Source organism: Clinocottus analis, unplaced genomic scaffold (genome assembly GCF_023055335.1).
Source record: "Clinocottus analis isolate CAN_PGR_092001 unplaced genomic scaffold, fCliAna1.0.p SCAF_9, whole genome shotgun sequence".
In the NCBI taxonomy this organism is placed as follows: Eukaryota; Metazoa; Chordata; class Actinopteri; order Perciformes; family Cottidae; genus Clinocottus; species Clinocottus analis.
This window is the reverse complement of record NW_027176251.1, coordinates 14,812,197-14,829,832: the sequence shown is the minus strand read 5'-3', so window position 1 is coordinate 14,829,832 and position 17,636 is coordinate 14,812,197. Positions and strand designations below refer to the sequence as shown.

The 17,636-nt window shown below is 41.6% G+C and overlaps 2 protein-coding genes and 1 long non-coding RNA gene across 5 annotated transcripts in view; 1 reads left to right on the top strand and 2 right to left on the bottom strand.

The window, feature by feature from the left end:
* Positions 1-73: 73 nt before the first annotated feature.
* On the bottom strand, positions 74-3,990 carry cunh8orf76 (chromosome unknown C8orf76 homolog). The gene is made up of 8 exons (XM_068570448.1): positions 3,789-3,990; positions 3,221-3,322; positions 2,639-2,782; positions 2,334-2,384; positions 2,073-2,220; positions 1,763-1,898; positions 801-933; positions 74-689 (listed from the first exon to the last, which is right to left on the bottom strand). The coding sequence occupies exons 1-8, from the start codon at positions 3,888-3,890 to the stop codon at positions 525-527; spliced, it is 981 nt and encodes a 326-aa protein (XP_068426549.1). The 5' UTR covers positions 3,891-3,990; the 3' UTR covers positions 74-524.
* Positions 3,731-17,636, top strand: part of LOC137781587 (uncharacterized) — a 22,357-nt gene continuing 8,451 nt past the window's right edge. The window contains exons 1-2 of the long non-coding RNA XR_011077217.1: positions 3,731-3,930; positions 13,670-13,985. This is a non-coding gene — a long non-coding RNA (uncharacterized lncRNA). The remainder of the gene's footprint in view (positions 3,931-13,669; positions 13,986-17,636) is intronic.
* LOC137781585 (zinc fingers and homeoboxes protein 1-like) overlaps positions 8,333-17,636 on the bottom strand; it is an 11,801-nt gene continuing 2,497 nt past the window's right edge. For 2 of the 3 annotated variants that reach the window (XM_068570444.1, XM_068570445.1), the window contains exons 4-8: positions 17,395-17,601; positions 16,961-17,176; positions 16,042-16,236; positions 14,536-15,771; positions 8,333-13,964 (exon numbers count right to left, since the gene is read on the bottom strand). In XM_068570444.1, the coding sequence (XP_068426545.1) occupies positions 13,683-13,964; positions 14,536-15,771; positions 16,042-16,236; positions 16,961-17,176; positions 17,395-17,601 (2,136 nt within the window). In that variant the 3' untranslated portion in view covers positions 8,333-13,682. The remainder of the gene's footprint in view (positions 13,965-14,535; positions 15,772-16,041; positions 16,237-16,960; positions 17,177-17,394; positions 17,602-17,636) is intronic. The other variant, XM_068570446.1, reaches the window with a different exon arrangement.

Genomic DNA, 17,636 nt, shown 5'->3' with positions numbered 1-17,636 from the left:
AGAGAAAGCATGTAGAGTACTTGCGTGTAATAAAGAGGCCTTTTGTCAAAGCAGACGTTTTGCTTTGTCAGAATATTTCAGAAAAAAAAAATACTTTTATTAAAATCATTCTTAAGACATGAACATGTTAAGGCATATGTGACATTTTAGGCAGAACATTTGACGATTTTGAAACCTGTAAAATCTGAGTTTCTGTCTCAGTGCAGAACTGAATCATACATTATACTACGCACAGTATGAAGAGGATAAAGCATTGCACTGTAACACACAAAGTGAGAGCAGAGTGTGAAAAGAAAATCTGAATGCAATTTATACTTTTGAATATTGTGCTCTTTTTCAGGGGTATTGTTTGACCGTCAACATCAATTTAGCATTTGAACTGTATTTGTGTATTTCCACTTCTGTTGCAGGACTTCAGTCTGGCTTTCAGTTCATCCAGTTTACTGCGTTTTGATGGGATTTGTACAGTGAAAGGACGTCGGCATGTTCTTCGGTCCCTTTTCTGTCTGATGACGACTGAAGCGTCAGCACTGTGTCCGTGTCTGACGGCCGTCAGCCTCCAGCACACCCGTCAGTAGGATCTTGTTCCACCAGCGATCCCTGAAGGTCTGCACACACACATTGGCCAGACTGTCCCCGTCCTGGTTGTCCTCCCTCATCTTCTCTGGAATTAGGTCCTCTGACACCACCTGGGAAAGCAAACCGAGAGGCAAAGTGTGTAAAAACTATCCTCTGACTGAAATTCAGGCCATGAAGTCAAACATGTTGATGTATGAATGAAGCCAGGAGCAAGTCTTCACCTCCGTAAGAGCCTGCAGGGTTGTTTCTTTGGGACTCAGCCTCTGTAACACCTCATCTGTCTTCTGTAGAGTGCTTTCTGTGCGCTGCAACACAAAGGAGAACTGCTGCTGTCGAAGGATTCTCAACAGGAGTCTACGGGAGACACAAGGGACCAGAAGACATTCAGACACGATGATTCACATTTAAACTCGAGATAAAATACTCTGAGCAAATCTGTCATTTGAGCACAAATAACTCCACAGATGACATCGTCACTAAGATGGTACATTGCAGATTATCTGGCTAAACTCCAGATGTTTGAGACAAATTAAAATGAGGTATTTGGCCTTTTTTAAAACCTATAAGCTCCCATCTACACCAGCTATTCTCAGCCACTGATGAGCCTCAGAACGACAGATAGTGGGCCACAGAGGTACTGCAATTGGTCAGTATTGTTTTTTTTAAAGACTTTTTTTTTTGGTAATTCACAAAGCCGGTTATTTATATATTTAAATATATGTTCAGGAAATCACATAAATAAATAATGATTCAAACAAAGCATGACCAGTTGTGTTCAAATATAATAAATCAAACTTTCATAGCGCTTTTCTAAATACACAACGACGCTAAAATGAATTGGTCTTTGAAAGCCCCAAAGCGTGTGGTGAGGAGACCCTAAAAATACTAAATCTGATTTCATAAGGGCAGGCGGTGAGGTTAAGCAGAGTGCTTATTAAAACTGTGGCATAACACACATTTACAGCCCAACTTATTATTCCCCTTTCCTTTAAATCATGTTCTGTTTTTTTCTGATTTATTGAGGAAGGTAGTCCTCGGAAAATAAATGGTCTTAAGTTACAAAAGGTTTAGCGCCCGTGTGTTTTACGCATCTGGTCCAGCTTCTCTTCCAACTATTACAATATGTACTGCACATTGAGGAACTGGTTAATGTTTCCTTCAGTTTATGGAGCATCGAGATTACCTCGTCCTGATGAAACAGGTGCAGGCTTTCAGCCAGATTCTGTTCTCATTGAGCTCCTCCGCCTCTTCCTGTTGTTCCTCAGTCCCTCCATCATTCTGCTCCTCTGACGTTTCACACCTCTCTGGGGCACACGACCCTAGAAGAGGCAAAAACATCAGACTGTGAGCACAAATCATTTATTTCTCATCTATGAGAAAAAGCAACAGTGTTCATGTACCATAACCAAAAAAAAGGATAAATCAACGATTTGCCTACATAATTTACTTTTAAAATATTTTGGTGCAAAAAGAAACAGGAAATGAACTCCTACCTGTGGTTCTGTCTGTTCTGTCCAGCAGCTGCAGACATGTCTGTCCAAGGTTGTACCAGTTCCAGGGGTTAAAGGGCAGCAGGCTGCACAGCTGCTGCAGAGCCGACATCTTTGATCCGATGGCCCCGAAATGCTGGTAGATGCTGACCTTCGGTAAAAGAATATATCTGGTAAATATTAATAAATTAGCATAAAATGATTTGTGGCCTGCAAACAAAGAACAATGTATTTCTTTGTGTGTGTGTGTGTGTTTGTGCTGACCTTGAGCAGCAGGAGGCTGGTCAGGTGACAGGTGTTGGACACTTCTTTGCTCTGGAGAAAGATCATGGATACATTACTACTTACTCTGGAGAGTTCTTACTTGAATTTTAAGAAGAAGAATTTTAGAAGACTAATGCTGCGTTCATTACGCGGCGTGAATATGACGCACGACCAGATTACATGCAAAGTCAATGCACAGACCCGCTTGGTTGCAAAAAAGCGTATTACGGAGAAGCCCCGACTGATTACAGTAGAGATCCGGTTCTTCTTGGAAAACATTTCAGGAAAAACTCCAACAAATTTACCAGCAAGTGGGCAAAGTCCAGCGCTCGGTCTCTCTGGCCCAGTTTGGTGCAGCATCGGGCCATTCCCTCCAGCACGTCTCTTCTGATGGTCAGGTTGTTGTCAGAGATCCACTCCTGGCAGCTGCTGTATGCATCCAAGGCTTTCTGTGCGAGAATCGAACATTACACACCTCTTTTGTGCTCTGTATGATAGAATATATTAATGTATACATTACAAGAAAAAGTAATGTGAATTCATAAAATGTTAAGCAATCAACATCAAGTTAATTATTCATGTAGAAAGGGGTATTACCAGATATGTTTTTACTTCTGTCTACTCGTGTGAGGCATATCCTATTATTGTGTATTTAGAATCCACTGTATATGTTTACTGTTTAATTTGTTTATTCTTGTTTTCTTTGCTTATTTGTTACACATTAAATCAAACTCTCTAATCTATCAATCTCAGACCTGGTTGATGTAGCTACATGATACCAGTAGTGCTGCTGCCAAATGAGCGCCAGCGGACAAAAATCCCAGTGGACAAAAAATAAGTATTCCAAGTTAGAGATAATCGACTAAACTGGATGGATGCTTAATTACCTGATGGTTTCCTTGCCTCACAGCCAAGTCACCTCTGAATTTATAGATTTTCTGCTTCTCCAGAGGATCCTCTGTGTTGAGAGCGGTCGTCTCACAGAACCACTGCAGAGAAACAAGAAGACAGCTTCACATTGATACACTGTCTACACACACCGTGCCACACACATATGTTAGACATACTACATATCCACCAAATGTCATTTAAGAGATGTTTCTCCACATGGAAAGGTCACAAACAAAATAAATAACATGAGAAACTGGATTTTTTTTATTTAAAAAAATTATATATATATATATATATATATATATATATATATATATATATATATAACGCCTAATATTATAAGTGTGTGCATGTTGTTTATGAAGTCAAACAAAATATGTTATAGCTGACTAGCAAGCAGCACCACACAACACAACAAACAGCGTCGTTTCCGTCACGCGCCCTCAGGACGGTGTCACTTCATCAGGTGTCCGGCTTCGCCGTCTCGCGCCGCGGTGCCGGTGTCCCGCAGCGCAGGTAAGGTGTGTGTACCGTTAACGAGAGCAGTTCAGATTGAACACTCACCTGCGGCTCACACACTTTGGCGTCGTAAGAGGACAGAGTCACGGGGACTCGGTCCCTCGCCTCCAGGAACACAGAGTCATCAAACGTGGCGAAAATCTCCATCCGGACCCGAGAAACACGATCAATTCCCTGATTTCAGAAGGTGAGCGCGACAAAAATTAACGGCTCCGGTCGGACCGAGGCTCGCGCACGGTTTGTTGAAACCGCAGTTACGCAGTGTGTACTTGTAAAGTGCACGACTAATACAGTGGCCAGGAATAATAGTTCCGGACAGAAAGGTTCCGACCCATGATGAAAATGGGATTGAGACGTTAAAACAGAAATAGTAAAACTATTTATACCGAAAGGTAAAAGTCCTGCCTTCAAATGTTTACTTCAAGTAAAGAGTGAAAGGGAGACCCAAGGTGGAGCTTTTAATACGGTATGATGCTGGTGTAATGTATAATAATTTTTTTTCAAAGATATTTGAAAAATGTATATTTTGGGAGTTAAGTCTGAATTGGTATATGTAACGTGTGTTCAAGGACACAGGAAGCAATTAATTGAGTGTTTTTTGGAGTCTGCTAGGAGTTTCTTCTGGGTACAATGGGTCAGAGCAGTCACATAATTAATATATTATGAATTGATGGTTGTTTGGCACTGCACAGTTGTAGTAAAATGCAGGTTAAGAAGCATGACAATTGTACTTGATTAGCCCAGTAAGCACTCTCTGTAATTACTGTAAAATGAATTACTCCAAACAATTGCCACTAGCAACCACTGATTAAATCCATTCAGATTAGTGTGTACCAGACTGACGTCCCGGTGGAGCTTCTGAATAAGACTTTGAAGTGTGGTGGCAATTTTTTTTAAATCAATTTTTCTAATCAATTTCAGCAAACACCAGCGTATGATTCAATGCAAAAAAGGGTATCACACGTGACTACTTTGCAGTTAAATACATGTATTCAAACACTTTGACATAACAGGGTTCACACACATTTTGACCAATGGATTTCAATGACTTTTAACCAAATTTCCATGACCAAACATTTTGGGAAATCACGGTGTGTACATGAAATAGTGATAAAAATGTAGAATTTAAACTAACAATGAGAATTCCAGAGCATACAGTTTACCGTAAATGGCACAAATGATTGAGAGATATAAGCAGGCATTATATTTCGAGCGTCTTTCTTTTAAAAGCATATTATTATTTCAAACCCAGCGTAAATGAACAACATGAACATATAAATATAACAAATTTCCATGACTTTTCCAAAACTTTTGGGATTTTATTCTTTTCAAGGACCATTTTAAAATGCCATGATTTTTCCAGGTTTTCAATGACCGTAGGAACCCTGTAATAAGGATGTCTTAGTATATATATTACCGTCATATATTACCGAGGAAAGATGTATTTCTCTGATTATGCGCATATGAAATTATATTTCTCGGTGGCATGTTTGCTGAACCACAAATGGTTCCCGTGTTTGTCCATGGCACCACTCGTGTTACAATCGTCTATCTTACTCTCTGGAGACAAGCGACTGAACTGTAAGGGCAGGTAATCGACCCAGAACCAGAAGTCGAGGGTGCAGGTGTATCGAAGGCCCAGCCACACAAAGGGAGAGGTGGAATTCTTGGCCTTCAACTCAGCCCAGGTCTGGGTCTCTTCATCGACAATATAAGCCAGGTTCATGCCTCGGTGCCTGCAGTCGTCCAGCGCATCTCCCCAAGTCTTGTCCTCGCTGATCAACTTAAAGGGTGACTCTAGCAAAACAAGTGAATAGAAACAAAACAAGTGAACATGCATTTTGAGGGTGAGCGCAGACCCACGAGGGTTTTAAAAATGTAATTATTTACCAGAAGAAGAAGGCCCAAGAAATTAACTGTGTCATCCACTTTAGTGGACCCTTCCTCTAATAATGGCGTCATCTTCATGATAACTGCCCCTCAGTAAGTCTTTCAACTGTTATTTTGTCCAACAATTTATCTTTTTTTTAAATGTCAGAATATATATCAAAGGGCAAAATAGAGAATAAGTGGGATTGAAATGGGACGATTTCCCAGAAAGTTAACATCTGACAAAAAAACAGAGAGGTTTAACACAGAAATTAGCCCATGTGAGGAAATTTATGAACCACGGCAGTCTGTCAGTTTACTTGCAGAAACACGTGACAATTAATTTGTTATTCACATACGTCATACACATAAATCAGAATACATCATGCATCAAACCTTGGGCCCTGTGGCCATCACTTGATGAGACCCTTTACCCTGAACAATTGGCCTTTACATAAAGCATGTCAATTTAAAACCACCAGAGTATAGTTTTGCAAACACACTCGAGAGTGTAAAGGTTTTTTGCTGACCATTTGTCATAATACAATCTGTTCATTTGTCCATATTTAACCTTCAAGGAGATATGCCAGTAAAGTTCATCTCTAGCGACTTACTTCGCGGAGGACAACATTGTGTACCTTTTATTGTGCCGTAGATCTTCACATCACACAGAGTTAAAGACTCCTTTTTTGGGAAGAACACAGTGATGTAGCGCCCTGATACATTCCTATCACAAATATAGGTATTCTCCGTTCTAATTTCAAAGTTTGTGATGTTTTTACACCTGAAAGAGAGAAAAAGATGAACATACAGTAAAATGGAGAAATTGAAAAAATGAATCATAATTAGACAGGCTGATGTCTCGTGAACATCTGAAATAACGCAATTTAAAGTAAAATGACGGTAATAGACCTACAGGTAGTTGGCGTTCTTCTCTCTCGAGTTCCCAATGTAAATCTGGGCACCGTTTATATTAGAAGTAATTTGACTTTGTAGATATCCGTTGTAGATCTTGATAGAATCTATTCTGTAGACACCCAGCAGGTCAATTCTCCACCAGGAGTTCATTCGTTTTTTGGTGCATGAACAAGTGTTCATATGTCCATCAATGGCTTTTTCAGAACTGCATTTTATCCAACCAGAAATGTCTGATGACTGGCATGTTTTTCCATTCAGTTTAGTTTCTGTATGTGCGTTGCAGAGAGCTGCAAATGAAAACAGAAAAGGTATGTTTTTTGCAGTCTTTTTTCACATGACTGATGGAATTAAACTGTAGTGCATAAAGGCATTAAGTCCTGCTTGTTTTATGGTGATATATTTTTTTATTCATTTTCCATGTCCAGTTAATCATTAAAAATGCACCGATATGTATACACATGAAGTGAGCTACTTACCGATCAAAGAGATTAACATCAGACTCCACGGCATTTTTACTTTAAAGGAGAAAATATACAGATATACATCAGTTGACTAAGGACAGGTTAAATGTTTTATACAAGTGACCACAAATGAGATCAGAAATAAAGCTTTCAATTTCTTTTGAATTGCACAAATGCATCTACCTACATCGAAGAGGAATAAAAGGACACTTTAAGATTATAACATTGAAAACTCTGATAATTTAGGATGCATAAATTCACTTACCTTGCCTGCCTTTTGCTCTGCGATAGTCTGGCGACCTGTTCAGGATAAGCGGTTGAAGATGGATTTCAGCCTTGAATTTGCTGCCTTTATGGCGATACAGTGACCACAGACAACGTCATCTCTGCTGTTCACTCGGGTCCAGCGGGTATTTCCATAGCCAGAAATATTTACGTCAGTCAACATATTAGGACCGCACGAGTGTCCCAACACATGCAAATAGCCTCTGTATTTCTTTGACATCTGCTGCTACGGGAAAACTTTTCATGTTTAATGCAAATACATGCAAATCTTTTCCACCGGCGTCTGGGTAAAGTATACTGTTATTGTAGGTCTGCTGCAAAATAGACGTGATCATCGCTTACATGTTCGGGTTCACTAAATGGCTTTTCGATGGACTCCAAGAAAATAAGAATACTTACAACGACGCATTTTCAAGAAATGACACTGCATCCCTGATGGTTTAGTTAGCAAAGCCCACTGTTATTACAGTGACGATGACTTCATCAAAAGAAGTTAGCTCGAACCTCAAAATAGTCTGTATAAATTAATTGAATTTGATCCACTATGTTCCTCTCTGCTTCTTTAGTCCAGACTTCATCATTTCACATTTATTCAAAGCAAAACATGCAAAATGTTGCTCACAAGCGCACTTCTTTTGATCAAAATTTATTGGGTTTTGTCCTCAAACAAGTATAAAATATAAATTGTATCTAAATCAAGCGAGAACTCAAACCAGAGCCTCAATAGAAGCTGGGATTTTAATTTAACATTGTACAAATTGTTTGCCTCACAGCTGGTAGCTACAAGCTGACGCTCGAGGGACCACAAAAGGAATAGTTCGTTTTTTTAAAGCAAGCCTGGAGAGGCGAACACACTTACATACCATGTTTAATCAAAGATTATGACAGATACTCAGTGTTGAACACATTTCATGTACAGACACAGTGTAGGAATAACTTAGTGTGGATGGAAGTGTCAGTTCTGTAGACACAGAATATCACCATTTTGAACCATTTAGCTGAGGAGCTTTTAGGCCATCACTAACAAAAGAACCTTTGCCTGCAACCTTGAATAAGTCATTTTCATAGTCCAACATTTATTAGGAGTCGACAGTTAGATCATTGCATCCTTCTTGAAGGATCTGTGTCTACGGAACCAACTGTAACTTAATACAGGAGCTGAGAGATCCCCGTCATCGATCAGTAAAACATATCGAGAAGTAAGAGTTGTACTGAAGCAGGAACAAAGTGGAACATGTTGAAAGCACATCACGCCCTTGAGAAGCGAGTACTTGGGGTAAAAACTGTCAAAAATTACATCAGAAAAACCAGAAGGTGAAAAACTCACTGTAACAAAAAGAAAAATCATCAAACAGTATATTACAATTCTGACGTTTTTTGTTTTTTTTTTGCCAAAAAAGCTGGCTGCTCTATAGAGAAAACATTTGAATCTCTGATCGCTGTAAGAAACATTCAACCAACTACCTGTCTAGAGAAAACAAGTGAGGACTATAGCAGAAGTAGAGCGGAGGTTACAGACATGACATGTGCACAATAGGACATCAGGTAAACTACTCAGAACACAAGGGTAGCTATTAGCTACACTGCACAAAGTTAACTGGGATACATGATGACTGTTGGATGTAAAACCACAACTCAAAGAGCAGACATGTCACCTCAGCAACCTGGGAAAAATATTCAAATGCATGATTCATATTTAAAATAGAGGGTGAATACTAGATAGTTATCGTGCAGCAGAATCAGGCCGGTTCTGTTTTCTTTACCTCCCGTTTAATGGACTGAAAATCTTTAAAGGGGGATTTCAGTGATTTATTAATCCCACTCCATAAAGCTGAGGGGACCTACGAGTCAGATTAAAACAGAATGTTCGAATTGTGTTCAGCAGAGGCTGAAATGTCCAAAGTAATACATATATTATGATCCTGACTTTTTGTCTCTTGCATGTCTCAAGCTCTTACATGTCCTATAATCGATTATTAGAATCTCCCAAACTTCTTAATTACCATATTTGTTTTAAAGCCCACATCTGCATTTATAGTGCACAAGTAGTACTCCTTGTGTCGAGTAAACTGCTTATAGGATTTAAAATCTAATTCTAATTTAATGTACCTGTATAAAACAACAAGTTCTAGACTAGAGCCTTTAAATTTGGACACATGATTAGCAAACCAAAAACATTTTCCCAGTGCTCCCAGGACGTTGCTTACAGCCATTCCTTCATCCAGGAACATGTCTTTTCTGTCGAGCTCTGATTCTATACTTTTGCAACCAAAGTACCAAAAAGCCACATGAGCATTACTGGCTGAACTCTAAAACTGATTCTATTTTTTTTCAACACTACTCTATTGTACATATTGAATGAGTCTGCCACAAGCAATCCACTGATGTCTAGGTAGCGTTGTAAAGACAGTTTTCATAGATAGAAACATACAAAACCATTCAAAACAGACTGACTATAGGAAAGACAGAGCACACTGTAAAAGACTGTGGGTTGGATACCCGGGGCCAGGTTAAGCCTAACCTGTGGATTAAAACAAGTGTAGACAGCCACTTTGAAGCAGGTGTACAAACTAGCATACATATTAGCACGTGTAGTTCCAGGATTCAACAAAAGGGCACAGAATGGCTGCTGTACATTGACTGCAAATGTGGTGATAACGTAGTTCCAAGCAAAAGGACTACAATGTGTCCATGGCTTTAAACAAACCAAAGAAAGAAAGAGAAAACAGGTCCATAGTTGCAGCTGACTTGATGATGAAAAGAAAGTATTATTATTAAACAGACACAAATAATGAATCCCAGATTAGGCTTCTACTGTGCCAAGTATACCAACCCAAAATATTGTATGTACAAAATGAGCAGTTGTTTGTCTTGTTATTGCATGCAGTATTAGACAAAAAGGTATACCTTTACATTTTGAATTTGTTATTTTTCATGGTCAAGCACTTGTCACATTACGACAAAATGTATCACGGTTCCAGCTCTCCTGCGGCTGCTGGGAACTCGCTATCCGAGCAGACAACACTGCTTTCACAGGTAAATGCTTTCTGGACGGCTAAAAGGGCCAACATGTAGTGTGACGAGTGCTCGGTGAAAGGATACAGTACATTTCAGAACGCCGAGATGTCCGTTAAAGGACTCACAACTGATGTTTCCAATGTCGGCGTCAGAGTATCGAGGCTTCTTCTCGCGTCAGCAGGAAGCATCAAAACTTAGTTTGAACAAGCCTTTCCCCACAAATCCTCAAACAGGATGCGATTCCCAGAGCATTCACAATTTCTCTCTCATCTTCCGTCAAGAATTGGGTGAAATTTTGTTCCAACTCGTGTACAAGCCATGGAGGCACATAGGTTTATCTGCAAAGCTTCATCCGAGTCTCTCCCCTATTTCTGAAGAACTGCGGTTGAGACAGTTTTCTTTCCATCGTCCCGTTTACTGCAGTAAAGCGCAAGGGGAATAGTTAGAGAGAGAGGATCGATATTTGGTAGACGTCCCACCACAGAGGGAATGCTGCGCTGTTTCTTCACGCATCGAAACAATTCCTTCCACGAGAGAAAGCGAATTTTCCAAGAAATGTCTGTTTTAATTTGTGGAACAGTTTGAGTCTTTTGACGATGTTCGTACAGCCCTGTCTGTCTGCCTTTTTGTAGACAATTTAATGAGACAGAGAACCAACAGGACACTGCTTACATTTACAGAAACATATCTTGGGAAGTGCACATCATGAATAGAGGCATTCATTTAAGAAAAGTGAACTGGAGGAGAGGGGTAAAGAATCAGACGGGGCTATTTGGGAGCAGAGGAGAGATGGGAAACAATTCAAATGGTTTAAAGCAAGAGTACAAAACATGACAACAAGTATAGCGCGTGTGCATTTTTTTTCTATTGGATAAAAGCTTACAAATGGTGCTCAAATTGTGCAATATAGCGAAAGAAAGTGGTGGGTGATTGTTCGACTAGTTTTTTGAGCCTTATAAACATCCAAATATGAAACAACACATAGTATTAGAAAAGTGGATAAATTGATTCCTCCTCCTGAAAACACATCAAGGATTAAAAAAAGGCAAAACACTGGTGCAGTTTGTATACAAAACAGAGTTGGTCTCCCAGAGCCATTTCATGGTATAATAAGAGAATAAGGTGCCAAATCAGGATTCAGTCCGCTATGCATACAAGTGGACAAAGTGCTTTTTTAAAGTTTAGTTTAGGTGCTTCACGTTTGTCTCTTCAGTGCAGACTTGGAGTCAAATTATTATTTGAAATACTGCTCAACGGTCTTTCTTAAAAGGAACGGGTCAAGACCATAAAGGATCACAGGACACGAGCCCAATCCTCAAGGCAAGGTGTTGGTGATAACTTGTGGATTGAATTACTCGAAATTGACACTGGAGCTGCAGTTGGCGTTACATTTACATGGTTTGGGTAAAAGTCTTCAATTTCCCATCTTTAAATTATTTCAATTCTTTCCACCCACCGAGACCCACCGGGACTAAACCCTACAGCAAACAATTTCTGTTTCTGTCATTATTTCAGTGGACCCAGAGGTCTGCCTCACGGTGGCCATTATGTAGTTCACAAATGGTGCGCCTGCCTCAAACTGTAAACCGTGGCTCACTGCTCGGGAGACAACACATTCAACTTTGGGACAACAGCTTCATACTGTCTGAATCTGCCTTTTAAAAAGGTCACTACATCATACAGGGTGTGTTCCATCGACACGTTACTGTAAAAACATTACTAGCAGTGCATACTAAACGCATACTGTGGCATTTTTCCATCAGATCTGTATGAGTTCAGTTAAAAATCTATAACACTAATAAAGCAACAAGTTGCTGTAAAGGGAAGACTTGATCCTGTGTTTAAAAGCATCATGGCATTGGCATTCATTCAGCAGTAAGGTACTTTATCTCATAATGTTTTCTCTCAAGAGATAAAATGCCCGACTCTGTGTAATTATCAATCCATGTTAGCTCAAAGAACCTGCTGACTTATATCCGGTCCTTGAGATAAACCTCACAGGTGCTTGAGAAGAAAAAAAAAAGATGATGTCATATGTAAAAATCAACAACTTCCATAAAATAGATGTATGCTAGTTTCATTGGGGACATTGCTCAGCAGTGACATCTACATGTGATTCCTTGTTAAGGACCCTTGTAAATACAAAGATGAGTATTGTTCGTTGTGTGCGTGTGTGCGTGTGTGTGTGTGTGTGTGCTGTCAGTTTTGGACCAGGGAAAAAATATTCACAACATTGGAGATTGAAGTTTTGAATTCAGGCCTGTGCTCATAACAGGCTCCAAGTACCTCAAGGAAATGCAGCATAATGGAATAAATAAATCTCCCTTACTGGCTTCATTTGAGCAAGCAAGGAGTGCAACTTTAACAAGGGGGCATCGTCGACATAATATCTCTCACACAGTCAGTATTCATCAATTGCAATCGAATGTGTCTGGATCAGTGTTGGGCAGAAATGTTACTCAGTGACGCATTACTGTAATATTATTACATTCCCCAGTAATGACTGGTGTAAGGGATTACATTTTCCGAAACATTAGTTATATATACAGGTATTAGTCCAAGTAATGCTGCCTTATTGCTTCAAGTTATTTTTTCGTGCCAGGGTTTAAACTTGTGTTAAACTTGTGTTACGATGGTGTGAACACACGGCAGGTCGGGATGCGTCTTTGGGCAAATATCTGTGATCGTGCTCCGAGAGAGAGAGGTTGAAAATTTGAATAATAAATTCAACTGAGGACTGTGGTGGCTTCTCCACTCGCACCTTCTATTGTTGTGTCACAGATATTGTAGAATGTTGAGTTATAAAGGACGAGTCCGATGTCTGTTTGGTTATATTGTAGCAGACTGGTGTCTTTCTCAGTAATATAACCGGTAACGTTACATTGTTACCTTTTCAAATTTAGGTAAAATGTAATGTTTTACACTTTCTGAGTAACTTGCCCAACACTGGTCTAGTTACACCTTTTGTGGAGGGGAGGGGGTTAAATATCTAATCACAACTGATTTCATCTCCAGCTTGAAGATTGCACTTTATGGTATTCCTTTTGTCAAAATATTGTGTAACTTTTCTTTATCTTTATCAAAGTAAGGTGTTTTAGGATTTTCTAAAAACTCCTACTTTACCACAATTCTTGTAAGTAACTGTTACACATTACTTGCATTAAAATAAAATAAGTATCGAGGGAGTGAGCTAAAGCTAATAGTCCATAATGTTAGTCTTGTGTGGACGTGACATCAGCAATAGTTTGAAAATACAGTGAATTCATGTTGCAAATTAGTAAAAATCAGTGGCAAAAAGACTTGGTTTAGCTAACTGTCTTCCAGGATTGATCATACTGCTATTTCTCTTTTAACATTCTGTAATGTTTCACACAGTTTTCCACAATCATTAGTCTTCAGAGACTGACAAGGACTTCCTGACGCTACGTGACGGCTCCCAAACCTCACTGTCGTCTGTATCGTCACCGCCGTCCTCCTCATCTCCTTCATCCTCATCCTCCTCGTCTCCCATTCCTGTGCCGGTCTGCTCCTCGTTGGCCGCAGACACCTCTCCCTGCGTCTCCCCTCCCCCTCCTGCTTCGCCCCCGCCCATCCTTCCTGCGGCCGCCTCCAGGAAGGGATCGGCTCCCGTGTCCAAGCGTCGCTGGACCTCGGCAAACCACTCCCTCACCTTTTGGATGGACGGAAAAAGGTGTGTGAATGTGAATGTGTGTGTTGTGATCAAAGCTTTTAGTGCATATCCGTGCATGTGCCCTACTGGCTAGTTCACAGCCGCCGCTGTGACCTGCACTCACACAACTACCGCCGACTCAGTCATTGTCTTGTTGAAAAGCCATTGAGAGGCAATCGAAAGATTCCAAACCCCGTATAATGCACAATAAACATTTGTTTGTTTCAGGCCAAAACATTTAATAAATCAAAATTGTAAGTATTTGGTGCCAAATAAAAGCTGCTTGACATCCTCCCCGAATCATTTTTGTCATGCCATTGTCATTACTTTAATTTCGTAACTGGTTATTCTGTAACACATCCATTGCACGTCTGATTTCCTAATCAGAAACGAGAGCCTCAAGGATAAAGGATGTCATATGCTGTACAAATTGTAATTTGCACATACACATAAATGGGGCTATCTTTCCTGATAATGTATAAATAACGTAGACTGATTGTACACAGTAAACATATGGAGGAATACAATGACACAGAAATCCTCCCCTCCTAATGAAAAAGCATGCAATTACCTGTTCGTAGCTCATGTTGGTCTTGGTGACGAGCTCGTCCAGGTCTTGCTCATTGAGAAAACGGTGCTTCACGTAGTACTCCTTCAGAATCTCCCGCCCAGTCTTGAACTTCTTCGACGGGGGAGACCTATCGACATCTGCACTGGAGGAGGCCGACCTTCTCGGCTGCCTTCTGGTTCGGGACCGCCCCCACCCACGATTTCGGCCGCGTCTTTTTCGACCGGTGCTGCTGCTGCTGCTGCTGCTGCTGCCGCCTCCTCCCATTTTATTGCCTCCTCCGCCGTTTGGCCCTTCGACGTTGCCACTTTGGTACTGGTAGAACCATTTTAGGTTGCTGTTCTTCCACGAGTACCGAGAGTCCCCGAACCAGCTGACTATGTAGGACCGAAGGAGGCCGCTCTCTTCAGCCAGCTGGTCGTACTCCTCTGGCGTGGGCCACTGGGTCCGCACAAAGGCACTTTTCAGAATATGGAGCTGCTCTGGAGTCTTTTTACTCTTATCTTTCATGTCTCTGTTGCTGCTGGTGGGCAGCTGCTTACTGCGACCGCCAGGAGGTGTCTGACTACCTTTCCGAGAAGAAGAGGCGGAAGAAGGAATGGCTCCTCCGCCTCCTTTTGCTCCGTCTACCTCCATCTTTCCTCCCTCTGAATAATCCAGGGAGGAAGTAGTGACAGCTGGCATTTTTCGTCTCTCAGTGAACCAGGCATCAATCTCCCTCCTTGTCAGTTTGGTCTCTGTCCTCAAGCGGCTCAGTTCTTCATCTGACGGGATGCTGCACTTCTCGAAACTTTCCTCCAGCACCACCAGCTGCTCCGGAGTCTTCTCCTTAAACTTCTGCAGAGTGAAATCTGGGAACGGGTTCCAAGTTTTGGACCGCGTCTCTTTGTCCTTCACAGGAGGAGTGCGTGAAGGATGGGGAGAAGTAGGGGTCTCATCGCTTGAGTCAATAATAATGGTGGTGCTGGCATTGCTACTGCAGCTGCCGCCTCCTCCTCTGCCTCCTCCGTCATGGAAAACAATGACATGGCTGTTCTTGGAGTTGCGCTGGTTATACCTGGTGTCACTGAACCATTTCTTGATCTCTCCCTTAGTGAGGTTGGTGATCGTCATTAGTCTGGAAATTTCTGCATCCGTGACAAAGTGGTTTTTCAGGTAGCTGTTTTTCAGCTCCGCCAGCTGCTCTTTGGACTTTTTCGGCCGCAAACCGAATGCGTCGGCGCTGAGGGCCGAGTTCTCCTTCAAAAGAGGAGGGAGATTCACATGTTTGAATATGGGTTTCTCCGCTGGCATTTTGCCTACAGAGGTACCAAAGATTTGCTAGGACGAAGTTGAAATGGCTACATATGAGATGTGTGAAACCGTTCTGAGTTTAGACACAATACATACAACAGATACAACACAGTGCTGTGATTGTGTGCATTGACAGAGGTAAAAATATATATATCTATATATAATCAACATAATTTTTGAGAAAAATTGAGAACATAAGAGCAAAACAGTATTCACCTGAAAGGCAGCAAGCAGTTCTGTCCCTACCTGTGGAGATAGAGAGGGAGGCTGGATTGTGGTAGCCCGTTTCAGCTCACTGTTGGTTGGGGTGGGCTGGCAGGAAACTCGGCTGGAGCTCTGGGACTGACTGGGCAGCCCTGCCACGGTCAGAGTGATGGGACTGGTCACTGGAAGGTGCCCCCCTGGGCCGACCTAAACAGAGTCAGAAAACAATGACACGGAGAATGTGAGGATGAGACGGACTGCCAGACAGGAACATATTTGGAGTCAAAAACAAACAAAACAAAGTCTGATAAAACCAAAGCAGGCGATTGAGGCCGATTCGAACGAAAGCCTGAAATAGAAAAAATATTGCGCTCACAATTGTTGCAGGTTTGATTATCTTCCCGAGAAATTGCATGATTTCTGGTTATCCTCTTATTAACACAATCTTGTCTACCCCCAATGCACACACACACCCACTTCCTTGTCTATAAGTTACACCTCTCTCTTATCTGTCTGCTATAACCTTCAACTCACGTTGTAGACCCAGAAACCCGTAACCTCCCTATTAATACAATGAAGTTACATTTTCTTTTCATCCCTCCCTGACATGGTCTCTATCTGTGCATGTTCGTGTGCTCAGGGATGGTATACAACCGAGCCCAAAACCAATGTGCACTTGTGCTTCTCTGCTGGACGTTCATCGTTCTGCAGACTTATTCCTTCCTGCACAGGAATACAAATTCAGGAGCTTACAGGTTGTTGTTGGGTCTCATTATTTTAAACATCTCATTCGAAGCTTGTGAATAAAAGTTACAAATAATTCCACCACAAGCTTTACGGAGTCAGACCAGCCTTAAGCTAACTGGGTTCAAGGCAAAGTTGGTCAAAGCTGAGTCCTGTTAGATATGGCGTGTTTTCTTTCCTTACCTACCTGTGTGAACACCAGGCCGGGCTGGCCCACTATCTGGCAGGTCTGAAGAATGGACTGCAGGCCGTTGGCGGCTGCTGAGAGCTGATGGGCAGGTATGACAGTGATGGTCTGGGGCACGGTGTGCACCGTGCCATTAAACTGCTTCCTCCGGGCCTCCTCAACTTCTTCAGGAGTCCAGCTCACGCCGTGCTTCAGCCGCTGGGCTGAGAACCACACCTGTGTGGAGATCAAGTACATTTGACACCACTTATGAAAAAGGCGAAAAGGCAATATTTAGCAGACTTAAATTCTCAATCAAGATTGAGGGTCTTTTTACTACCTAAACAGACAGTGTATGGAGCTTCTATTCGTAGCGTTTTGATGCAACAGACAGAGGGGGAACACAACATCATTTGACAGCAGAAGTACGCAGAACATCTGCAGCTTTTCCCCACCTTGATCTGCTCCTCTGTGAACTGCGTCCGTGCGGCCAGGCTGTTGATCTCAGCCATGGAGGGGTAAGGAAACTTCTTGTATGTGTTGCCCAGCAAGGGGTTGGTGTCCATAGCTGCGCTGTAGGATGGTATGCTGCTGAGGGGAATCAGCAGCTGAGACTGAGCTGCTGCTGCTGCACTCTGCTGGGCCTGGAAAGCAGAGAGCACCTGAAATAAAAGGAAGACATGGAGGAGATGTGAAA

Excerpts from the sequence above, each read along its gene's own strand:
- cunh8orf76 (XM_068570448.1), bottom strand. The coding sequence starts at position 3,890 with ATGGAGATTTTCGCCACGTTTGATGACTCTGTGTTCCTGGAGGCGAGG. Across the intron at positions 2,385-2,638 it reads TGGACTTTGCCCACTTGCTG|AGCAAAGAAGTGTCCAACAC; the intron begins GTAAATTTGTTG and ends ATCTTTCTCCAG. Across the intron at positions 2,221-2,333 it reads CCAGCCTCCTGCTGCTCAAG|GTCAGCATCTACCAGCATTT; the intron begins GTCAGCACAAAC and ends CTTTTACCGAAG.